The 26,861-nt window shown below is 32.5% G+C and overlaps 1 protein-coding gene across 2 annotated transcripts in view; it reads left to right on the forward strand.

Moving 5' to 3' along the window:
- PGAP1 (post-GPI attachment to proteins inositol deacylase 1) overlaps positions 1-26,861 on the forward strand; it is an 89,687-nt gene that overhangs the window by 16,635 nt on the left and 46,191 nt on the right. For both annotated transcript variants that reach the window (XM_031960277.1, XM_031960278.1), the window contains exons 3-14: positions 1,297-1,472; positions 2,476-2,647; positions 4,303-4,460; positions 9,270-9,322; positions 10,295-10,361; positions 11,030-11,135; positions 14,360-14,415; positions 14,507-14,590; positions 17,721-17,767; positions 18,125-18,176; positions 20,569-20,646; positions 22,819-22,894. In XM_031960277.1, coding sequence (XP_031816137.1) covers positions 1,297-1,472; positions 2,476-2,647; positions 4,303-4,460; positions 9,270-9,322; positions 10,295-10,361; positions 11,030-11,135; positions 14,360-14,415; positions 14,507-14,590; positions 17,721-17,767; positions 18,125-18,176; positions 20,569-20,646; positions 22,819-22,894 — 1,125 coding nt within the window. The remainder of the gene's footprint in view (positions 1-1,296; positions 1,473-2,475; positions 2,648-4,302; positions 4,461-9,269; positions 9,323-10,294; positions 10,362-11,029; positions 11,136-14,359; positions 14,416-14,506; positions 14,591-17,720; positions 17,768-18,124; positions 18,177-20,568; positions 20,647-22,818; positions 22,895-26,861) is intronic.

Genomic DNA, 26,861 nt, shown 5'->3' on the forward strand with positions numbered 1-26,861 from the left:
AAATTTGAAAGATTATATTAAAGAGTCTTTTTAGTCCTACAATGTTGTTAGTACTATGTTAGATTTGGGGTTAGGGAAACAATAAAATAAGTATATAACAACCTGCCTCAAAGAGTTTACTATCTATTTGAAATAGTATTTGTTTTGGAAGTAAGGGAATAGGATTAAACAGTTTAATTATTGGATAAAATACATAGTACATAGACACTCATTTCTCTCGGAGGTCAAAAAGGGGAAGAATTATTGTGAGCTGAAGTTTTCAGAAAAATACTTTATTTAGCACAATGGGACATAGAATGGGAAGGATTTGGGTCATCCCCTATTTTGAGGAATAGGATGAGTACTGCAGATGAAACAGCTGCTTGGGCTTATACTTATTCCCTAAACACAGAACCATGTAAAAAAAAAAAAAAAAAAAAAAAAAAAAAAAAAAAAAGAATGGGCTTCGTCGTGAAGGAGAGGCTGCTGCTTCAGTGGAAGCCTTTGAACCAGAAGGCTGGATGATCATGTAATATGCATGTGTCATACAGGAGATTCTTATTTAAGTACAGGTTGGATTTGACACATTCTGAGTTCCCTTCCAGCTGATTCTGAAAAGAATAAATGGGCATATTATGTTGAAAAACATTAAGGGTGATAGACAACAATGATGATGATGACCAGTAATAGCTAATATTATATAGTACTTTGAAATTTGCAAAGTACTTTATTAATATTATCTCCTTTGATCCTCACAACAACTCTATGAAGTTGAATAGTTAAAGTAAAGTGTTATAGGGTCATAGAGGGCTTTGAATACCAGGATGGGGAATATGAAATTTATCTGATGTACAGTAAGAAGATGTAGGAATATTAATTGAGGCTGTGATTAAATCCTCTCAAACTTAGGTAGGACACTACTGAATTCCTTTGTCAAACACAAGAAAATCTAGGGACATCTCTGTATTACTATTTGGCATTGGACTACTCTTTTGGGCACTCTGGTATTAATAGATTGATATATCACTTAACTAGTGTCTAAGCTACTAATGGCTATTGGAAGACTAATTCACTTTCCCCCCTCAATTCTAAACTGGGAATAATTTTTCTGAATTGAGAGGGCAATGCTGCTGGAATAAAGGCATTCCATTGTTGCTTATTGCTTGCTACCACCATGAAATAAGCTATTTATGTTTAGCACCTAGCTGGCAAGTCGTTATTTGAAAAAAGAACTTTGTATTCTTGTATGTATGTAGTAATATTTATCAAAATTATTTTAGACTTCCTTAAAATAATTTCCCCACTTTTCTATTCTAGTACGTTCTCTTGGCTCTATAGCACTTAGAAAAGCAGAAGACATTGACTTCAAGTACCATTTTGACTTCTTTAGTGTAAATTTCAACGAAGAGCTAGTTGCACTATATGGTGGAAGTCTAAAAAAGCAAACAAAATTTGTTCATGAATGCATTAAAATAATCCTTAAACTCTATGAGGTAAGATATTAAATAGCAGTTCATCTTTTTTTTTTCTTTTTTTTTTTTTTAGAAAGCAGTATATGTTACTTAAGTAGTTTATGAGGTATCACTTTGAGGTATCATTTGTTTCTTTATAAAATTATGTGCATATGCGTGTGTGTGTGTGTGTGTGTGTGCGCGTATGTATTTGTACTCAGCTGTGGTTTCTGAAATTGAAAATTCATATTAAAATTTCTTGTAATGAACTTTAATATTTGTTGAGATGGGGATTTGGGGAAATTGGCAGTTAACAGTTATGACTAAGACATGTAATTGCTAATAATTTATTATAAATTTAGTAAATTTTTTCACCTTAAAGATAAGCACATTGGCCATTCGCACATAGCAAATTGTTTATGCATGTGGTAACAAAATTTAGGCTTCAATTTACGTAGTTTAATCCTAAAAGCAGCATTTTAATGAGTTTTTGAATTCTGGTGAGTTACTAAAGAAACAGATATAAAGATACAGCCCTTCCATGTAAGACACATAAAAGTCTGTATAATGATTGATTTTTCATATACACAAAAATTTGTTTCATTACTTTATAGTATTCATACTATATACACATTAAGCAGAGAATAAGACAATATCTAATGATTTTGTAGTATAGAGAGTGAGTTAAATTAGAGAAGGAGATTATAGGTGGTTCAGGCTAGTAGTGAGGATCATAGAGTTGGAACATTAGATGAATTGTGAATGTGCAGTATTTGGCTAAATACAGTGGGAACAATATAAGGAATTTAACATGGGAGATTGGGAAGACAGAATGAATGAATGAATAAGTAATAGAGCATTTAATAAAGATAATAGCAGAGAAAGTACAGACCTGCATTGGCAAAGGAAGTTTCCTCACTTGAGAATTTTCTGTACCAATGATATTCCAGGTATAGAACCTGTCTCCTTTAAACTGATGCATTCAAAGATGCTAAACCTTATTTATACTTAATTATTCTATATTTATATTACTTTTTTTTCACAGGGTCAGGATTTTGCACCAAAAAGTGTTGCAATTGTTGGTCATTCCATGGGTGGCCTTGTTGCAAGAGCATTGCTTACATTAAAGAATTTTAAGCCAGAACTGGTAAATCTTCTAGTTACCCAAGCCACACCTCATACTGCACCTGTAATGTCATTAGATAGCTATCTCAATGGTAAGTGTCTGAATAAAAGTTATCAACTTACTTATACAAATTATTGATTGCTAATTTAGATTATACTTGTGGTATGTATTATGCACCAGAACCTACAAAACAATTTTTGTTTGTTATTTCAGCTGTATAAGTACAGAATTAATATTTCTCAAAGGTGTTAATTGTTAAGTAGACCAAATTGGTTCATACTAAAATTTAAATTGTGATATGTAAGTCAGATAAAAAGTGGAAATATAGATAATACTTTGTATACTATATTCTGAGGAATTTTGGAACCAAATATAAAACATGATTTTTTTAATGAAGCAGTTTTTATTTTTGGAATCTAACAATGTTAAAAAAAAAATCCAGAATAGCTCAGCTCTTGCTATCCCCGTCTTAAACTAATTAGCATCAAGGGTGGTTTGCAGAGGATTAGATGTATGAACACATGGTTGTTTTGGAAATGAAAATTTATTTTCCTCATTACATAAACAAAGCACAAGATTCCTTTCCTATATGTGTTGAATGAGCTCTTCAAGATCCGGGACTATCTCAATTTTTCTATTTAAATCTCTTTTGGTTGGCACATAGAGTAAGTAAACTACATATATACTATATATATAGATAGATAGATAGATAGATAGATAGATAGATATAGTATGTATTATATACTACATACTATATCTGTATATATACATATATATATATATATATACACACATACACACACATATGTCATGATAAAAATGCAGAGGTGACCTACATTAATTTTTATATTTTACCTTTCTGACTGTTATTATACCGTCATGTTTTACAAATGCAATTTGTTGAATGGAACTCTTGGGAGTCCAAAATGATGTAGTAATCATAATTTCATTCAAGTGATTGTTGTAATTTATTGTCAAAAAGTAAATTTATACTTTAAGAGAATCTGAACCCAGCAGTCCTCAGCATGAATTGCCTTATCCTTTTTCCCTACTTGTATTTACAACAACTTTTTAGTAAGAAAACATTTTTGTTATGTTGTCTTTGCACTGCTTTTAATGGTTTTAATTGCAAAACCATCAGATTAGAGATTATTTAAGGCTAAACTATCAATCTATATAGCATATGCCTAGTATTAGGACTCAGTGACATTTTTCAAATGGTAGCATTTAAAAGCTTTGGTATTAAGACTTACCATACTATAAAATCTTAAGGTCTGCTTAGACAGAGGGACACTACATAAGCTATGTAAGTCTTAGAGTTATTCTGTGGAGTCAGATTCTAGTCTTGATTTTGATGGGTTTAAGGTCTACAAATCCCTGATAAAGTGTATTTCTCACTGATTAATAATCATCCAGATGAGATGCATAAACCATTATTTATGTTTGCTTTTGTGAATAAAGATGCCAGAAGATATTAAAATTGTAGGTATTCTTTCTTTCTTTCTTTCTTTCTTTCTTTTTTCTTTTTTTTTGGACTAACTTACCTACCTGCATTTGTACCTTGATCTCTTGGCAAAGTGGAAATAGATGGCAATATTTTTGTTAAGTTTTTTGAATAGAAAAGGCAAAACAATTGTACATTGTTGAATATTAATCCATTTGAATTTTCTGTTTAATCACAGGCATTATAGAAATGTTATTGTTGTATAACATATTAAATTCACAACTTTGTTAATTTTTTTTCAGATTTTTACAAAACAGTAAACAACTACTGGATTCTAAATGCTCAGGACATAAAGCTAAGTACTCTCTCTATAGCTGGAGGATTCCGGGATTATCAAGTTCGATCAGGACTGTCTTCGCTAACAAAACTAAGTCAGCAGACCCAGGCTTTATCTGTTGTGGTAATCAGCTATTTTGATTTTGTATTTTTCCCCTAGACTTTTCTGGGTTTCTTTCTGGTAACAGAGAAGAAGGAATCACATAAATCCATCAACAAGCAATTATTAAGTTTGACTATGTGCCCATCATTGGGACAACAAATACAAAGAATAAAACTCTCAAAGAACTTAGTTTCTAATTAGAAAGACAATAATTAAATATATAGGTATATACAGAATAAATCTAAATAGAATAAATACATGTAAGAATAAGGAAGGGAGGAGGGCACTAGCAGTTGGGGGAATTAGAAAGGTGGTGCTTGAGATGCATCTTGAGATGCATCATTATGATGAGGTTTAGATTTGGGGTATCCAATGAAATTAGGGTTTCTGGTAGTCAGGGAATTAAATGAGGTCTAGTGGCAGCACAAGGTCCTCTGTAAAGGAATTTACAGACCCGAAAACCTAGATTTATAAAAGAGGTTTATTATGGTGATTGGAAATAAGATTAAAGTCTAGTTAAGGAAATAGGTATGATAGGTATGGGTAAAGAGAAGAGGGCACTGGAAACCGTATTCTATTGGGCAGAAGCTCCTTGGGGTGCCAAGCACAATATGGCTGGCATGTTTGGAACCTCTGCAAAGAGAGGGTTTTAGTTTGACTTTTTTATAATAGGGAGTTTCGGCTACAAGCTGAAGGGGGCTCATGGGTGGAGTCCCAGGTTGGCTCCTTACTGGGTTTCAGCTAGGGCTAGAATTTGAATTGAATTCAGTGGGTTTCGGGACTGAGCTGACCCTACCCAGATAACAAAGATGAAACTGTTTGTGCTTGGGGTGGAGTCCCCTCACTGAGGTAGAGTTGAAGGAGGTTTTCTCCTTTAAGGATTTTCATTTTGGGGGTTCCCTCTTCAATTATCCAAATGAAGCTATGTCTAATAATTTAAGAAAAGAGCCACTTAAATCATAATCCTGCTAGTTGCAGAAGTATAGTTTTCTTGCCGCAAGCTACTGTCTGGGACCTTCTTCTCATTCATCTCTTGATTTTTTTTTATTCTTTGTGTTTGGACTGAGTGGTTAGTAAAAAGGAGAGGATGAATCTTTGAGATTGTTTTTCTTTTTTATTTTCTTCCCAGATCCTCAACATTATTCCCAAAGTGCTGGTTGCATCATGTCCTACTCAGACCCCAAGTTGTTCTCTTCTTTATTTGTCCTTTATCTCTTAGTTCTTTGCATTCTTTACCTTCAGGCCATAGAATCATAGAATCCTAATACTAGGACTAGAAGAGACCTGCAGGGGTCCTCTAGTTCAGCCAACTTAATTTTTTTTTTTTAATTTATAAATAAGGAGAATGAGACTGAAAGAAGAAATGTAAGTGACTTTCCTAGGAACACATAATTTTAAAGAGCTTTAAGTTGGAAGATTAGAATTCAGATTTCCTTGACTCCAGGTCCATTATTCTGTCTACTACACCATTCTGCCTCCCAGATATATTGAGTTTAAGATACTTGTTGGTATTGTCCAATAGACAGTTGGTGATGCAGGACTGAAGCTCAGTAGGTGGAAGGCGAGAGATGGAAGTATATAGAAATAAGTAAACTGTAGAGATAATTCCTTAAATCCATGGGAGCTAATGAAGTTAGCAAGAAAACAGAAGAGGTGCCAGGACAGAGCCTTGGGATATATATCCACAGATAGGAGGTATGACTAGGATGATGAAATAGCAGAAGAGACAAGAGTATCAAGTTATCATTGAAATAAGAGAGAAGTTACCAGAGAAGAGAATGGTCAGCAGTGTCAAATACTACAGAGAAGTCCAAAATTGAGGATTGACCATTAGATCTGGCAGTTTAAAATATCATGTAGTCACTTTTGCAATGAAAGTTCTAAGTAATAAACTTTTCCTACAAATTGCATTTATATCCACTGACAAATAAACTACCAGTATGTAAATTTTTAGTTTTGTCTGTCTAGTCTGATGTGTAACAGTCAGTACCCTAACAACCTTTCAGCTGAATGTATCCTTTATTATAAATCCAGATCTTTCAGGCAGAGAATAAATTAGATAAAACTTCTGCTTTGTAGATCTTTGTCTTAGTCTGAAGATTAATTCTGTGTTGTAGCACATTTTACAGATAGCTCTTTAAAAGCCATTTTTATCTTCCTAATTCATCTCTTTCCCTTTTCTTTTACTGTACCAGTTGCCAATGTGTTACACAAGAGAACTTTTATTTCTCTTTTTTATGAATGTATTTTTCTCTTTGTGAGTTTTCCCAAAGCAAACTGATATGATCAACTGCTTTTTTTCCCATCGTATGGTGCTATTCTAGTTAGGAGAAATGGCCTATCACCCTTTGAATATTTCATTTCTGAAACAATCACTAATATATGACAACTTCTGAATAAATAATGACTACATAATGAATCCTGGATAAAACTGATAGCTTTTGAGCTCTATAATAATGAGAACTAATATTTTGTAGTATGTTAGTATCTACAAAGTATTTTATATACATTGTTTTATACATTATACATATATACATTATATACAGTGGTTGCTTCTTACATAAATTCTGTGAGTTAAGAGATACAGGTGGTCTTAGCTCTATTTTACACTTGAGAAAATGAATTTAGAAAGCATATAACTTACCCATGGTCAAAGAGGATACTGAAATTGAACTTAGATCTTTTCTAAATTCTATATTCAGTGATCTTTCCATTATACCATGTCACCTCTCAGTAGAAATCAGTATTGTGGCAACTATTCTTACATGTTTTGTATTATTTCTTTTCTATTGCTGCAGAATACTTGCCTTATTTCCTTTATGATGATTTGGATGAATAAATAAATTAAAAAGCTTTTGTGAACTCATACCATGTTCAGTATTATGATAATTAATGGGTTTACAGATATAAGTAATCAAGATAATCCATTCCCTCAGGGAATTTACATTCTAATATATCAAAGTAGTGGTGTTTTTTGATTACTGTTTTCAGAGCTATAGTTGTAAATGGGGAGAAGCATGTGCAACATTACATGGAGATGGTCAGGGAGATTTTTTTTTATGACATTGTCAACATTACATGGAGATGGTCAAGGAGATTTTTTTTTATGACATTGTCATCAAGCTTAGAAATGACCATTTAATGTAATCTTTGTAACTTGATTAAATTAACTATGTTAATTTATTTAGTAGCTAGTGTAATGCCAAAGAAACTGAGCAAGACAAGAGATTAGACACCAATTCAATAGTTTATTAAATGGAGAGAAATACTGGGACCAATGGATCCATGGTTGATCCCAGGTAGACGAGACTATCATCTCAAAGAGTCTAGCCCCGAGTGTCAGGGCAGCAAGCTTTTTATGGAATAACAAGAACAATGGCATAATGGAGGTACCTAGGTGGGGATAACCTAATGGAGGGAGGTTACTGATATTCTAATGACATCTAATGACATCACTCCATAATTCTGAAAATATTATTGGCAATGATACATAGTAGATAGTTAATAAAGACTCCTATCCCTCAACTTTTTGTGCTGTTTCTTCCCTTGAACTATTTCTCACAATATACTTATATTCCTTTATATGACTCATTTTTACTAAGCCTGTTTATCTGCATGGGAAGTACTTTATGAAATCTTTCTGAAGGAACTGAATTACCAGAGATGAGTACTTATGGTGCACATGGTGCTAAGAAAGAATGCTGTGAAAATTTAATTTTCAAATGAGTATGATTGCTTACATTGCACCAGGCACCTGCTTAGGATATGGAATAATAAAATATTGTAGAAAGTCACCTTATTCACCATGATGATTCACCCAGCTTCTCAAAGGAGAGGATTGTTAAAATATTGTAAAGAAGCATTTTGAACTTATTTCCTTCATTTGAAGGAGATTTTTCTAGGAGATTTAATGACACCATTTGCAGAGATAAATTATATTGTTTGCTTAGATCTAGCCCATCAAGTAGTCCAGCCAACTGCTTTACACTATGCCCTTTTTTCATCATTTTAAATGTCTTTTTATTTTCAAAATCCTATTCTTTGAATGTCTGTTATGTCCATGATGTTTTAGATGACATTGAGTAAGGAATAATTTTTATTAGCTATTAACTTCAATAAGTAGTAATTAACAGAAGTTTTAATAACTTAGAAAAAAGGATTATTGAGCTTTGCATTGATAATATTTGGATTAGATGAATTTTTAAAGTTTATTCTTGAAATGCTTTAAATTTCAGGGGTCTTCAAACTTTTTAAATAGGTCCCAGTATTTCTCTCCATTTAATAACAGCCAGTTCACTGTCCCTCAGACTGTTGGAGGGCCAGACTGTAGTAAAAACAAAAACTTTGTTTTATGGGCCTTTAAATAAAGAAACTTCATAGCCCTGGGTGAGGGGGATAATCGTCCTCAGCTGCCGCATCTGGCTCTCGGGCCGTAGTTTGAGGACCCCTGCCGGGGGTCTAATGCTATTAATTCATATTTGTGCCCTCCTGGCACAGTGAGAAGAATCTTGAATTTAGCAGAAGACTTTGTGAGGAATCTCGCCTCTAGGACTTTAGACAAGTTAATTACTTTCTGTAGACTATAGTTTCCTCATCTCTAAAATGAGGGAAATTGGGCTTTACCCTTCATGTTTCTTCTAACTCTTACTTTAAGATCTGAAATATTCTCTTGTGGAGGACTGTAGTATTTCAGAATGGACTAACATTGTATAGTACAATGAATGTGTCATTTAGGTGTATTAAATGTTTGCAAAATACATTTTGGAGGCTCTGAAAATGTGTTGGGGTTTTTTTTAAGTCTGAGTTTTTGGGGTTTTTTTCCTCCTTTAGAGCACAGCAGTACCAAGGACTTGGGCTTCAACAGACCATCTCTCTATAGTTTGGTGAGTAATATCTTTAATAAAGCAGCTGTTATTTTTGCCATTCATTTTGTGGGATCTCCACTTACTATTTGGTTTACTAAAGTATATTTCAATAAAAGGCTTTTTTTCTTGGTTTGTTTTTGCTGAGGCAGTTGGGGTTAAGTGACTTGCCCAGGGTCACACAGCTAGGAAGTATTAAGTATCTGGGGATGGATTTGAACTCAAAACGTCATGACTTCAGGGCTGGTCCTCTATCTAGTGTGCCATCTAGCTACCTACCCCTGCCTTTTTTTTTTTTTTTTTTAATGACTTAACAACCTGGTAGGTGAGATTTGGAAAAGTTACTTCTTTTTAAGTCTCACATATCAGCCTTAAAATAGATGTAATAGTAATCAATATCTATTTAATCTTGTGTAATAAATATGATAAAATTATAAAATTATTTTGCAATTTTCATATGTGTAAGGGGACAGAATCATTCTGTCCTAACTCTGCTAATTGTAGGGGGACATACTCTCCAAGAGAAATACCAAAGAGACAGAGCTCATACCAGCTTGGATATTAATAAGTTTTATTAGGGTTCGTTAGGTAAATGGAAGAGTTTACTTACAAGAGGTCAGTTGTCCTGGGAGGCAGCAGGACAAAGTAAACTTGTAGACTCCTACACCAATCCCCAGACACTTCCGATATCATATGGAAACAGAACAAAGAATGTGTAGTGCCAGGATGGCCCAGGGTCATGCACAAGTTTTCTCATGGAATAGATAGAATTTCTTTTCCTCTTTACATATATACTCAAGTTAGTTTGCACTCTCTGTGACACTCAAGGTCATGTTCTTAGGCTCTAGCTACCACTATTCAAGGTACTATACTATATTTAATAATAGTGTGTAGATTGATAGATTTATAGTCATTCCTTAAACCAGTCATATGATAGAGACCTTTTCTCTTAGATATTTTGTTTATAATTTTTTTTCTGATCATTTTCTTTAGGTGTAAACAATTACAGTTGGCTACAATTAGAGCTTTTTTCGATCTTATTGATGATGATACTAAACAGGTAGGTATTAGTTTATAATTACCTGCATATTTCAATCAATCATTTTTGATATAACAGACTCCTATGCCTTATTGAATTATGGATTTAATACATAGTTTATATTTATTTTTACAGAATCACTTTCATGAGCAAATAAGATTAATACCAGAAATGCAAGGCTTAGAAAAAAACTACTAAAAAATATACAACATAATATACAATATTAAGTTTTGATAGCTTCTAGTTAAGTTGTTTTCAGTTGTGTACAACTCTCCCTGACCCCATTTGGAATTTTCTTGAAATATCAAAAATGGGGTGGCTAGGTAGTACAGTGGATAGTGTCACACCAAAGTCAAAAAGATCTGAGTTCAAATTCAGCCTCTGCTACTTACTTAATTTATATGACTGTAGGCAAAATCACTAAAGCCTGTTTGCCTCAGTTTCCTCATCTATAAAATGAGTTGAAGAAGGAAATTGCAAATGGTAACCACTTCAATATCTTTGCCAAGAAAACTTGAAAAAGGGGTCACAAAGAGTTAAACATGATTGAAAAAGACAAAACAACAATAGTAAGAATAGAAGAATAACAGGTTCCTGTTCTTATGGGCCTTAAGAATATTATTACTAACATATGGTTGTCTTAATAACATCTACATAAACCATGAAAAATGTTGCATTTTTCTTTTTAGATAACTATGAAACCCAAAAAGAAGATGGCTGTTTTGAATCACCACTTTATAAAATATCCAGCAAAGCCATTTGAGGAAATTCCCAATATAGTTGCTGATTTAACAGGTTGGTGATAAGAATAGCATATTTTATACTTAAGTAGAGTCTAAGAATCATATCTGGAAATGCCATCAGTGTAGCCTAACACTCCAGGATACTTAAATAGATAAATGCTAGGTAGGGAGGGAGATAGAGGTAGTAGGTAGGTAGAGGTAGTAGGTAGGTAGGTTAGGTAGGTATGTATGTAGATCGATAGATAGATGGATGGATGGCGGAATAAGTAAGTAAGTAAATAGATTGTTAGGATGTAGATTAATAGATGATAGATGAATAGATAAAGATAGATAGATGTAAATAAGTAGGTAGAAAGATAAAACACTTATCAGACATTTACTCTTTGCCAGGTTCTGTGATAAGCTGTGAAGATCCAAAAACAAGAAAATAAGATGGTGGTCCCTACTTTTAAGGAATTTACATTCTAATAAGAGTAGATAAAATATTAAGAGAAATTGGGAAAGATAGGAAGAAGGTGGAGAGAAGGGTTTTCATATAGGGCCAAGGCACCTATGGGAAGATAGAACAGATCAGAGAGTAACTGAATCCTAGCCACAGTAGACTTTCTCTAAATAAAAGCTGTCCTGGACAGACATTTAGTTATCAAGGATCAGGCCTTAGGACAGAATCATTCTTAGGTTAGGTAATAGAATCTGAGAGGAAATAGAGAAAGAATGAAAAATGAACTAAAAATATTTAATACGTTGCAATCTTTTCAAAATCATAAGGAATTAGTCACATTCATGCAGCTTTTTGTAGGTCAGTATAATACATACATGTGACAATATGTTAATATGATACACAAGTAAGAAGGAAGTCAAAGGAGAAAGGATAGAAACAGGAAATGTTTTTTTAGTTGTCAGAAAATTTTCTTCTGCTGACAGTAGTATTACAAATTAAGCAAAGCATTTTATTATGAAATGTTGACTCAAATATAGGTTAGGTAGTACCAGCTGAAGAGCGAATTTTGAAAAATAAATGGAAATAATAGGATAAACATAGCCTTAAGTGATGATATAAGAAAAGAGCTCAAGATTCCTACATTCTAGAGTAGGTAACATTTTTCTCTCCTAAGGTAATAACTATCTTGGGTAAGAAGTGATTCTGGGTTTTCATGCAAAAATATATCTTAAACACTTTAATTCTGAAGATGATAATAGTACCTTCTTTAGTATAAATACATTATGTATATAACCACATATATAATAAAAGGCTACTAGACTTTAATTTTTGTATGAAATCCTTTTTTTTTTTTTTTGCCAAATATTGGGATTAAGGGACCTGCCCCAAGTCATATGGCTAGATTTGAACTGAATTCCTCTTGATTCCAAGGCCAGCGTGTCTGTCCACTGCACTATCTAGCTGCCCCAGTGTATAAAGTCCTTAAAATTATTATTTGTCACAGGAGAGAGGTAATAGAAACCTCAATTCTTTTCCTGGTTTGACAGTAATTGCTTAAAAACTACGTTTGAAATTTTAAAAAGAAATCCATTTCAAGGCCCAAAATTGTTTTTTTTATAAAATTTGATCAATATTCTCACAGTTATTGGTACAGAGCAGTGATTTTGTTAGGTAATTCTGCCAGATGAATTCTGTAATCTCTTAAACACAAAACTCTTCCTTTCAATTCTTTCTGAAGAGCCTAAGAAGAGAATTTGCCAAAATTCAAGTTTGCACCATTCAATGCAAAAATGTTGTTTCTGCTTTCAAATATTGTGCTTGTTATTCAGTCATGGCCAAGGGTTGCCAAGTAATTATGATGTTTAAGATATATTCCTTCTATTTTCAAAAGCCAATTCAGTTCTTTCAACTAGAGTTTGTGCTTTAGGAGTCATCATAGCAAACTTTGTTCTCATTTAACCACTGAAACTTCCTCTGCTAACTGATTTGAGCCTTTTTGGAAAACTTTAATTTTGCTATCTTGTTACAATATAAAAAACGTAGCATGCCAAGGCCAATTTATCAGGGAAGTGTGCCCATGTTTGCCAATGGATTAAGTGCTTGTTTTTCATTCAGTTGAAAAAAATTAAATGAACCCTTTTATTTAAATTAAATTATGAATCCTTTCATGAAGAGCATGCATTAGTACCAGTGATAGAAATAGTGAAGTTAGAAGAAGTCCCCATTTGAAGAAAACACATTGAGGTACACATGGAATATTCAGGCAGAAGCATGTTAGAAGAAATTAAAGATTTGGGTCTGATGCTTAGAAGAGATGTCAGGAGTGGAAAAAACATATTTGTGAGCTGTCTATAGAAATGAATTACTTAAATCCAGAGAAGTTAGTGAAATTATCAAGGTAGAGAGAGAAGAAGATGTAGCTCAGGAAGAGGAGCAAGTAAAGAAATAAACAGAATTAGCAGAGCATGTATGATGTCTCAGAAGCCAAGAGAAGAAAAAATTTCCAGAAATACAGTGAATCCCTTCTCTTATTCAAGAGAAGGCATTAATTGAGTAGGAGAACACTGATAACTTTCGAGAGAAGTTTCAATAAAGTTGTGCAGACAAGAAATGAGATTGCAAAAGGCTGGTGAGATTGTAAAGGGTTAAAGAGCTAGTAAACTGAAAATTTGGAATAGGCTGTTTTTGTTTTTGTTTTTGTTTTTTTGTTTCATGGACTTTGCCACACTGTATCCAGAAATGGTGAAATAATTTTTCCTTTCTCTGATCAGGCTACGTTAACAGTATTGTGTTTAGTTCTGGGCACCATATTTTAGAAAAGGATATTCTGAAGAGCATCCAGAATGTGATAGAACTTGAGATTTTGCCAAATAAGGAAAAAGGGCTTATTTAGCCTGGAAAAAAGAATACTTAAGGGAAACATGATAGCTACTTTATATCCCAGTGATATCTTACACATAGAAGACACTTAATATGTTTTTTTTTAATTGGGAAAAATACTGGCCACAAAAGAGGAAGAAATTGGTAGTAGTAAAATGATTCAGAAAGGACATATTTTGCTTATTTTACTGAAAGAAGATACTTTTTTCTTTTCCTTTCTTTTGATAGCTTTGTAGTGAGAACGAGACTAAATTTAGTTATTAAATTACTAATGTAGGTGTTGTTATGAGTACCTAATGAAAACCCATGCTTTCTGTTTTAAAATAGCTTATGTTCAAAAATGCAAACTTTTGTTTAATGTTATATTCTAAAGAATAAATGTTTCTTCCTGTAGCCAGCAGGAAAATAATTAAGATTTTGTTATTCAAAAGTGAGAATAATTTTCTCTACTTTAGGGACATCTAAATGGGTTCCAGTGAAAGTAACAAAATGGACCTTTATGGCTTTTAATGTAAGTACTTAGCCAGATATTTTAGAATGAAGGTAACATCTACTATGTGAGGGTGATTGTATGTACTGATTTTTTTCTTCCTGTTTTTTAGGAGTCTTATGCAATGTATTTTGCATTTCCTCTCTCAAATCACAGAAAAACCTACACTCATATTTACTGTCGGAACAGCATGTTGGTAAGAAAATGTTTGTAACTTATGTTCTTTTAGTTTAAAGTGGCTAAAAATAGTTCATTCTTTTGAGCCAGTTGTATAACACATAACTTTCAAGAATTTCAAAATTTTGCCTTTGTTGGTCTAAACATACCTTTCCTGGTCAGAAGTCCTCTGTTAGATAGTGCTGCAAATAAGATGGCATTCTTTTTCCACATGTGCCTTTCCTGGACTCTATGAGGTCCACTGTCTTTCTGTTGACATTTTCATTATATGATCAGTCTTCATAATTTCATTATTGGCATGTTGCAGTTCCATCATTTTAGATGATTTTCATCTGTAATTTTTTAGTGTGGTTGATTTCATGTGATAAAAGAACCATGCTCTTCTTATACCTACACACACACACACACACACACACACACTCATTTCATTGATAGAGGGAACTCCAGGTGAGGAAAATTCCTTTATCAACGTGGTTCAGCAGCTCATCTGCAACTTCTATTTTCAGACATCTGTCAAGAGTCACTTATGACAGTGACTTGCCCAGTGGTGCAAAGGCAGCCCTTGACCCTGATTCTAAATCTAGCTTTCTCTTCATTACACCAAACTGTTTTTGTGGGTATCAGTATTATCAATCTACAGAATTTGTCTTATAGCTCTATCTTGCTTGGATAGATCTAGTTGTATGATTTCTTTGGTGAAGAGAACTCTCAGTGAGAAACTTCTACCAGTCCTTCAAATTAAAGTCTTAGAGTGATGGTTGCTTCACTTTGTGGCCTGAACTCGAGCATGTTTCCTTTGACTACCCATACTTTTCCTTATTAGTCGCCATGCTCTCATAGGAATAACCTTATCTTCTATGCCTTTCTCAGTTACGGAAGCGAATCAAATCAACTGTCTTTGCTTGTGGAAAGAATTTGTTGGTCGTCACCTTTCTCCCTTTTGACTCCCCTCACCATCTCTGTAACTTTCCAAACCAAAAGATTCCTTCCAGGAAAGGACTCTTTTGTATGTGTTATTTCCCTTGTTAAAATGTTAGCTTCTTGGGCAGGGATTGCTTTTGTATTTGTAGGAAATGCTTAGCACTTATAAGTGATTTTCTATTCATTCATTCATTTAAGAATTACCTGTGGCACTGAGAGATTTGTCCAGGGTCACACATGGATTCTGTGTTAGATATAAGACTTTAATGCAGATTTTCTGTCTTCCAGTCCACAGCATCTTACTGCCACATATACACACAAGTGCATACATGCATGCTTTTTATATAACATACACATTTTATAAAAGTCTCCATGTAAATAAATGTGTGTGTGTATATATATATATATATATATATATATATATATATATATATATATATATATATATATATATATATAAAGTGACCCTTCTCTTTGTCAAGGCCAGTGCCTCTACACATAATACCCTTAATTCCATACTTCCCAGAATCTTGTCCCTTCTGACGTTTCCTTCCTCTCTGATTTTCAGTCTCTTGCCTGCCCCCTAGCTTCTTGCTTACTATCTTCAAGTGTCTCCTTCTCCCAATCTTTTAAAAACTTTTATAAGTTCCTCCCATTTTCTCAAACTATGTCATTCTGTCTCTCATTCCTTTTTCAGTCAAATTCTAATTCCATTACTTCCGCTTGCTTTCATTCCCTCAATCTTTTGCAATCTTTTTTCTGCTCTTATCCCTTTGATTGTCCTCTCTAGTTATCAAAAGTCTCTTCATTGCTAAATCCCAGACCTTTTCCAGGTCTCTTCATTCTTGACCACCCTGCTGCACTTGACAGTGTTCACTAACTACCCTGTCTGTCTACATATTCTCCCCTCTCTGTGCTTCTATGGCACTGTCCTCTTTTGTGTTCCTCTTACCACTCAAACTAGGTCTTCTTAGGTACCTTTTACTTAAAATTAGAGACACGTCTGTTATGAATTTTTTAGAGGATAAAATTTCAAATATACTTAAATTTCTTCTCTATTTCACCATCAGTGAACTGCATATTATTCTTTTTGGTGTCCATAAGCATACCTTAAGATCAATATATGGCATCCATCAATTTCACCCTTTACATATGAAGTGTGTCCTATTTTCAGTTATTGATTCAACGAATTTATTGAGTGTAAGGCACTGAGCTAGATGCTAAGGATTAGACTAAGGTATAACTCTTAAGTTAATAAGACATGTAGGTATTTAGGTCAAGAACTGGAAGGGACTTCAGAGACTGTGTCTAATTCAACCCTTATATTTTATAGAGGAAAGTGAGATCTAAGAAAGTTAAAGTTATATGGATATTAAAAGACAGGATTTGAAAATAAATCTTTGCTCTTAAACGGTTTATATTTTATAAAGTTTATAAGTTTATAAAGTATTTTGGCTGCATGGCTTTTTGTAGAGCTTATCAGTGTTTTTTAATTTGATTATTCTCATGATTGATCTGCTCTAGATTTCTGACTGTCTTAGTTTTCTTAATAGTTCATAATTATATATTATACATTCTTTGAAGTTATTTATCAATTTGTTCTTCATACATTTCTTTTATCATCTCTGTTTGTGGTTACTCTACTTAAATTCATTCTGCAACTGAAACAGAGTGTTCTAGTGTCTGTTCTTTTTAGGTGTCTAGTACAGTCATTTGTTTTGATGAGTGTTGCTTCAGTATAGTATGCTGTATATATTTTAGGATCAAATTGTTTGGGTTCCTAATCTTTATAAAATTTATCAGGAAACTGGATTTAATGTCTGTGGTAGGTTCGGGATGACAAACTGCTTAGGATATTATATGACATTAAAGTAAATGACACTCTCATATAGGAATTTGATGTCCCATTAATGCCAAACTTTCCTGTCACTTTTCCGTAGCACATATTGACTCTTCTTCCTTTCTACCCTGCAGTCATTTAATTCCCTCTTTCTTTGTTAAATGAGATAAGGTATAGAGGTCATCCAGTTACTTTAGGTTTCCTGCCTTCTCTATCTTCTTCCTTTGCAAGTAAGGCATCATGGGTAGGATTCTAAGTAACAGTATCCTTCTCTTTGTTTATATTGTATTTCCATTCAGTCTGTAGTGTATCTTTAAAAAGTTGGTTTTGCCTTTGTCCTTAATTATTTTGACTCCAACAGTTTGCCCTGTTTTGTGTTAACTGACAGGATACCCAGAGTTGGATTTATGGCTGTATAAACAGTGTTTCTATGTGGTAAGTATGTTATAATGTATTAGAGATGTGTCACTTTGCCTCCATTTAGAGTCACTTAAATGATTAAGGGACAATTATTATGGGACAATTATTATGCTTTTATCACCTACCTCCAGGAATATTTTGGGAAATTTTATAAAACTTAAAATGCTAGATCAGTATTACTAGTTACATAATTCATGACAGTTGTATAAAGATATGTTACCAATTTTAAATTCATACTAGGGTTTATTGGCTAGTTCTTTGTTGTTCTTGCTGTTTGTTTACCAATTGCAATTTGCTTTTGCAATTGCAATTCATATTGATCTGAGTCACAGATTTGTCTCTTTTGATAGCAACCTTATCGTTCATTTTTAGTACTCAAGGTGTAGACCTGTCTTGGAAAACTGAACTATTGCCAACAATGAAGGTAAATTGTTTTTTTTCCTGATTAAAAAAAACTTTTTTATATATGTAAATGCCTTATGTACTTTTAATCTATCTTAGTTGTTGTGTCCTGCTTTCTAGAGCCCCCACACCGGGGTGATTAAAATATGCCATCTTAGTGGAGAAGTGATAAGATGGGACTCCTGAAGATGGTGGAAAAATGGAATCCATCTATTCCAAGGTCTTTTCCCCTTTATACCCTAATACCCTTATGTAACAAAAACAACACTGGGCATGCACCAGGTATATACTGTGCATGTGGAACCACATGAACAACTTGCTTCTGTTTATAAATTGCCACCTGGTATCACTCTTCTACCTGATATCACTCTGCTTCAATCACAACACAGGTTGTCCCGGCCCCCTGATTTCTCAGGAAGGCCGAGAGCCCTTAGGGGAAATGGGAAGCAGAACCAAACATTGTTAGCAGGTTCCCCCTGGGCTGAAGGTTTTATACCTCACCCAGAGTTTCCCCACTGTCTGTGACCCTCTACGTTTAGTATTAAGTTCTTCCTTCTATTGTATAGTGTAACCTGTTAGAAGCTTTATTTTGAAGATAAGAATTTTTAATAGCTTTTTTATTTTTCTAAATACATGCAAAAATGTTTTCAACATTCACCTTGTAAAACTTGTGTTCAAAATTTTTCTCCCTCCTTTCCTCTACCTCTTCCCATAGACAGCAGGCAATCCTTCTTCTAAACATATTTCCACATTTGTCATGCTGCACAAGAAAATTCAGTTCTTTCTTTGAAAGAAAAAAAAAGTGAGGGGGAAAAAAGCAAACAACCAACCACAATGACAAAAAAGTAAAAATACTATGCTTTGATCCACATTCAATTTCTATAGATCTCTTTCTGGATACAGATGGCTTTTTCTATCACAAGTCTATTGGATTTACCTTGAAACATCTCATTGTTGGAAAGAGCTAATTCCATCTCAGTTGATCATCATATAATCTTCTTGTTGTTGTGTACAATGTTCTCTTGATTGTTCTCACTTCATTTAGCATCAGTTCATGTAAGTCTTTCCAGGTTTTTCTGAAATCAGCTTCCTTGTCATGTCTTATAGAATAGTAATATTCCATTACATTCCTATGCCATACCTTATTCAGCCATTCCCCAAATAATGAGCATTCACTCAATTTCTAGTTCCTCGCCACTGTGAAAAGGCTGCTACAAAAATTTTTGCACATATGGGTCCTTTTCCTTTTTTTTTTTTTTATGATCTCTTTGGGATACAGACAATATCTCTTTAAAGATACTGCTGGATCACAGGATATGTGCAGTTTGAAGGCCCTTTGGGCCAATGCATTAGTGTCTCAGTTTTCCCACATCCCCTCTAACATTTATCCTTATCTTTTTTCTGTCATCTTAGCCAACCTTAGAGGTATGAAATGGTACCTCAGAGTTTTTTGAATTTGCATTTTTCTAATCAATAATGATTTAGAATATTTATTCATGACGAAAAAATGACTTTAATTTCATCGTCTGAAACTTGTTCATTATTCTTTGACCATTTATCAGTTGGGTAATGGCTTGTATAAAAGCATTTTCTTAAGGAATATAAGAGCAATTTTTTTTTTTTAGTTTTTTAAAAAATTATTTTCCTGGTTCATTGTGCATCTCTTCATCTAAGTCTTCCAAATTTTTTAATGATTTATTTTATTTTTTTCAGTTAATAGACATTTGAAATCTGCCTATTGCATTGCTTCCTCCATTGAGCAAATTAAAAAAAAAATTAAGCAATTCTCCAATAAAATGACATCTCCTTAGTTTCTGGTTCTTGCTACCATGAAAAGAACTGCTGTACATATTTCTGCATATATAGATCCTTTTCCTCTTTCTCTGATTTGTTTGGGGTATAAATCTATTTGTGGTATAAATGAATCCATATGTCTTGTATATGAGACCTTTATTAGAGAATATTGTTGCAGATATTTCACTCAGTTACCAGTTTCTTTTTTAATGTTTAGGATATTGTTTCTGAAAAAAAATTTTTTTTGACAAAAATCCAAAGTAAATGAGTCAAATTATTTTATATACTTATGTTAAATTTCATTTAATTACTTATTGGTTTAATTTACTTACCATTACTTACAAAGACAAACACAAAGGTAAAATTCCTTAATTGGTCTTGAATTCCTAAAGGAGACATTTATGGGATCTTTAATAAATATGATTATTAGGAAGTTGGTTTTGAATTATTCTGTCATTATTGAAAATTTAAATATGCCATCAAAACAATTTTATAAAGTATCAGATACAATTTAAAGACTTATAACTATAAACAGGAATCATATATTTAAAACTAAGTTTTATAACATATATCAAATCAGTATGCACCTGATTGAATCAATTCTTTCCCATTTGTTTCAGACTTTCATGTTGAAACTCCAGGATTATCCAAAATTGTCTCATCTTGTTGTTTATGTACCATCTACTAATGGAAATAAGGTAATAGCAATTTTTAAACATTCAGCTTGTCTATTAATATAAAAATGTTGATGAAAATAAGATACTGATAGTCATGTAAAAATTTTAAAACAGCCTTTTGTAAAATTATGTTTATTGATTATATTTTTCCCTTGCCTGTTTGCAAATAACAAGATGTGCCCCATGTGTATTTGGAGCACTATTTAGAGTCATAGAAAACATTAATACCAATTTAATTTTGATTGTCCAAAGTTTTGGTTGCATTTTTCTGCCTTAGAAAGGTTTGAAAGCAAAATTTTTAGTCTTAAAAGTCTTACCAAGTTCCTATATTACATTCAATTTTTCTTCTACTTAGCTTAAATCAGAGAGTGTTCTTCAACTGCATTAATCTAACAAATCCTCTTTTACTCTCCTTTTTATTTGGATTTAAGACTTTTAAATTTGTTATTACTGCTACTACTAGTAATTAGTTTTTCAAATGTATGTTATTGATATATTTTGTTTTTTTACATTGCCTAAGTATCCCCTTCTGTCCTTCTTCCTTCTCGTCATGGAGAATTGATTATAATAAAGTTTTTTTTTTAAGAACAATTAAGAGGGGAAAAAACCCCACCAAAACATGATTACATTTTTTAAAAACTACAATATATTCCGTGTTCCAATACCAGGGAACTTCTACTTCTTCCCCCTATACCTGAAAGAAAAAAGTAAGGAATGTTGTTTTTTTCATAGCTCTTCTTTGGGGCCAAGCTTGTTATTTGTAACTTTTCGGCATTAATTTTGATTGTTTTGTAGTTGTTCTTTCCATTTACATCCACAGATATTGTATGTATTGTTTTCTTGACTATGCTTTATATCAGTTCAATGAGCCGATACATTTCTTTGTATTCTTATGTGTTCCTTACAGCACAGGACTATTTCCTTATATTTGTGTACCTTGATTTCTTTAGTTCTTCCCCAACTGATGAGTATCTGCTTTGTTTTCAGTTTTTTACTCAGAAAATGCTGCTATTTTGGTGTGTATTTTTCCCCTCTTAAATCAACAACCTTCTTGAAGTGTATGCATAGCATATATTCTGGGCCAAAAAATAATATTTTAGCCTCTGTTTTTGCTAATTTTGATAAATTCCAAATTACTTTCCAAAATAGTTGTACTGATTTACACTACCAATAGTACATTTGTTTTGTATGCCTTACTTTCTATAATTCCTCCACATTAATTCTTTCAAAATCTTTTGTTAACTTTGCCAGTTTGCTGGAGGTGAGGTGAAATTTCAAAGTTGTTTTAATTTGTATTATTTCAATTATCATCAACTTGGAGCATTATGTCATAGAGTTATTGATAATTTACAATTCTTCTGTTTAGACTTACTTGTTTATATCCTTTGACTACTTGTCCATTGGGGAATGTAAGATCCTTATTTTCCACTGTTGTGTCACTTGAGATAGATTTAAATGTTTTCCAGCTTTTCCTCAAATTTCAACAAATTTTTATTTATTTCTTTAGGAAGTTCTTTCAGTTTCTTTCAATTTACTGCCTTGTTCTTACTTTACAATAAGCACTGTTATCCTGAAATATTCCATAATTACAAATCAACCATATACAACTGAGCTACAATAAATTTACCAAAATATTTTATAGTTTGTGTTCTTTACTGACTATATACAATAGATATATTTTGTAAGTGTGTAGATCAAGCTACATTTTCTTTTTGACTTAAACTTTCAGTAAAACAGTGTGTTCATTTATAATTCATCCTTATTTGTTAGTAGCTTTTGAGGTATTTTTGATATTCTTTCCCTTTCCTCTTTCTCAACTTATCTGCCAAGTGTGTGATTATCTAAAAATACTCAAAAATTATAGGCAAACTTGCTATTTAATTTGCCATTGCTCCTTTTCTATCATGATAACTTTAATATATCAGAAAAGTTAAATGAAATATGTTATATCAAATTTTCTTAAAATTTTTTAATTTAAAATTAAAATTTAATAGAGATTATTTTGCAACTTATGTTAATTGTTACATTGAAATAGTTAATCATTGGTGTCATTGATATTTCTTGTTTAGAGGCTGGATTTTGTAAATTTTTACATTTTATTTAGTGACCCTTCACTCAGTCAGCACCTTACTATAAGTTCAGTTTTACCAGTAAGGTTTTTTTTTTTGTGTGTGTGTGTGTTTTTCCCCCCAGTTTGTTGTAGATTGTGAATTATTTCACATAGAATTAAGAACTGTACAGCTTCCTGTAACTCATCTCTTTTCCTTTGGTAGGTATCTTGTTTCTGCAAATCTTAAAAGTACTTTTATTTGTAACAGATTATTTTATATTTTATAGTTTCAAAGTATCTTTTTGCCTGTGTGCCGGATTCCTTCTGACGAGTAAGAGGCACTGGAGCCTGCTTCCTTGTGTTGTGCTAAAAATTGTTTGTTGTTTAACTGAGGCAGCATAAAAACTGTTTAAAGCAAACATAATAAGTTAGCTTCTCATGGTTATGGTGCTTTATGAAGAGTTGTCAATTATATGATTCTATATATTTAATTCTATAAAATCAGTAGAACTTATTCCTCAGTTTCCAAATAAGAAAACAGAATCTCAGAGAAAATGTGATTTGCACAGCTCTTAAGTACCAACACTTAAGCTTGAATCCAGGTGTCCTCACTAATTTCCTGGTCTTCTACCACACTGTTATATTTGTGTAAATGTGAGAAGTGGCTATGAATATGAATGCTTACATCACAGTGAGCCAATGCTCTGAAATGTCTTTTGGAAGAATTATCTGTTCTCCATAATAATCACATTGATTTGCAAATTACATTAGTTGCTGTGTGGGTTTTTTTTTTTTTTAATTTTGTTTTTGCATATGCTATGTATGTTGGCTTGTGCTATGTTGCCCCATTATGAGATCTTCCTCTTCCTCCCATCTTTCTAAGATTTCTCTAAAATGTTCTTTATGTTCTATGTGAGAGAAAAAAGTGCTATTTTAAGGAAAAGTCTCTTTTCAAGTTAGGCCTCATTTCTTAGAAAAATACCAAGGCTAACCCTTAATCAGACTATGCCATCCCAATATATGATTTTGAAAGAAAATATGATGTGGCAAAAAATTTTAACTTGCTTAAAATTTAATGTGGCAAAAAATTTTAACTGAATAAAATTTATCTATGTAAGCACCTTTGTGTGCATGACTGAAAAATTATTCCAGCTTATTTTTTTACTTTTAAATTAAAAGGACGTAAAATATGTAATTTTTAAGTGCAAATGTATTATCCGAAATAAAAATCCTAAAATTTAAATCAAAGAAATCAAGATGCTAAAAAGCAATTATACAGAGAGAACTGCAATGTTATATGTCCCCTGCAATAGTTTTTTTTTTTTTTTTTTTAACAATGTGAATAAGAAGCCAAGGATAAAAGTAAATGCTATATAGGCATTCAGTCCTTCATTATTTCTCCTTGATATTATTTATACTAATATGTACACATTTTTTATTCTTACTGAATTTTCTCTAGCTTTTGTTGGGCATTTTTCTTGTTTACCAGAAATGTTTTTGTTCTATTCCTTAATTTTATCCTAATGCCTTAGTCCTGTTCTCTAAATTGCTAGCTACATTTCTAAATTAATGTAATAACCTTTAATATAAATGCTGTCTAGTTGTTTATCCATGCCCTTGGTTTAAAATATATTTTTCTGTTAGATTTAGGTGGATATTGTATGATTAGCTTCTAACCTAGATCCTCTTTTTCCTATTGAAAATTTCTTGTGACAATACTCTGAGAAATTTAAAATTTTATTGCATTTTTCTTTGAGTAATTCAGATTTCAACAAGTGCTAGATTTGGGCATAGGGCAACTAGGGGATACAGTGGATAGAATGCTGGGCCTGTAGTCCAAATTTGGTCTCAGACACTTCCTAACTGTGATCCCATGCAATTAATCTTGTTTTACCCAGTTTCCTTATTTGTAAAGTGAGCTGGAGATGGAAATGGCAAATCACTCCAGTCTCTTTACCAAGAAAACTTCAAATGAGTTCACAAAGAATAGGACACACCTAAAAAAATGACTGAAATAGCAACAACAACAAAGTTGGACAAGTCATTTATTCTATGACTACTTTTTATCTTTAAAATGAAAATAATAATACTTGCACCCTGTGAACTGACTTTTGATCACTTTTAATTTCAATCTGTGGTAGTTTTTGGGAAGTATAACCTGTGACATAATCTGTCAGATTATTATTCAGCAAACCATGATTTTTCCACAAATCTATGCCTTGGTAAATTTCCTTTATATGTAGTCACCATTACAAGATCTTAGTACCCAGACAGGCTATTTAGTGACATGAGGATTGAAAAAGGAAGATGTGTTTAATGGTTATTTTGTCATATTTTCCCAAATAGTTGCTAAAGGGCAAATATAAACCTACTGAAACTAGGATGTAGTACTTCCATTACATCTTCTAAGTTTGTTTTTTATTTCCCATTGAAGGAAATTATTTTTTTCCTGAATTCAAGAAGTGATGTTAATACCATTTGTTACACAGTTGTAGCTTTTAAAAAAAGTTGTTCATTCCAAATGTATGTTTTGTGTACTTCCCCAGATAATGTGGTATGAGTAAGTATTTCCCAAACTAATTTGACCAGTGAACAATTGTAGGGTTTGAAGTACAATGACAGAATCTTAAAATTCTGTTTTCAGGGACTCTGAAAATGATATTTCTCAGGAATAAAGGAGAATTGGAACATTTGAGAGGAAATTAGGAAATCAGTAACTCAAGTTACTGTTTATGTAAGGTTACTGAGCAATAAGTATAATTACAGATTTCACATTAAATCCTTTAGAGGGAATTTTTTTTTCTATTTGACGTTTTGTCATGAAACTCTTTTTTCATCATTTGTGGAGCATAAAGATTTCATAGAATATAGTTTGGGAAATGCTGACGTGGAAGATGACTGAACTGTGAGGATACTTGATTTTGCGTTGTTGCTCTACTTCTTATTTCTTATAAGCCTTTACACAAATCACATCAACTCTTGAGCTTCATTTTCCCCTATAAAATGGGAATAATACTTGCATTGTCCAAGTCAGTGATAAAGATCTGATCAGATAATGGGTATGAAAACTTCCAAAAATTGAAAAGTGTTATATGAATTAGTATTTTATCAGTCTTGCATGACTTTTCAGTGATAAAAGCTAAACCTTTTTGACAATATGAATTCACCAACAATTTATCAAAGTATGGGTCATGACTTAAGGAACCTTTACCTTATAGCCTCCCTATTCTGTTTTAATTTAAATATTCCTTGTGAATGGGTATGTCTGATCAAAATTCAAACATTTCCTTTTTAAACAAAAATCTGGAACATGTATAACAAACATTCCCACTTATAGAAGGAACACATTTCTGTCTTGAAGTGTTTAAGAGTCTCTTGCCTGTTGTAAGACAAACATCAAACATGAGGGCCACATGTGGTCCACAGGACTGCCAAGTGAGACCAAATCTGATTATAATATAATTAAGAAATATTTAATAAAATAAGCAAAATTATAACAAAGCATAAATAATATATTTTAAAACTGAATATACAACCTGTACAATTATGATCTCCCATTTTTTTTGTTTGACCCCATTGTTGTAAGAGACAAAGTAACAGAGCTCTTTCTCTTTGAAAAAGCTCTAGCTTCTATTTCAGGCTTTACTGCTTATATAGAGAAATATACACCTACCTGCCAATAAGATTTGTATGACATTAACTAAAAAGTTTTACTTCTCTGGGTTTCAGTTTCATCATCTATAAAAATGAGAAGTTCTTTCTAGTCTCAAATTTAAAGATTTTTGAAAATTTGTTTTAGTTTTTCTGATTTTCTTTAAGTTCATGATATTTTCTTATTAAACAAAGTCTCATTAAGATTCTTTTTGGGAAAGATTTATCTGTATTATAGACTATATTGAGTGCAATAGTATAATAATTTTATTATATTCAAGTACTAACAGTAATGGAAACAAATCAGGGGTTGTCTGGTAGAGGGTACTACTTTAGTGAAAAAAATAATTTGAATTGTTATTAAAGGGCCAACTCAGACAATTTTTAACTTCTGCTAATTTGGCAGCTTTTTATATATAAATGAATGTTTTAAAAATTTCCTCTTTTTAATAGGTAAACATTACTGTTGCAGTACTTTTTTTGTATCTTTTGTATCTTTGAGTGATTTATTTGATTATTAAATAAGCAACTTTGC

This window comes from Sarcophilus harrisii, chromosome 3 (assembly GCF_902635505.1).
Source record: "Sarcophilus harrisii chromosome 3, mSarHar1.11, whole genome shotgun sequence".
NCBI lineage: Eukaryota > Metazoa > Chordata > Mammalia > Dasyuromorphia > Dasyuridae > Sarcophilus > Sarcophilus harrisii.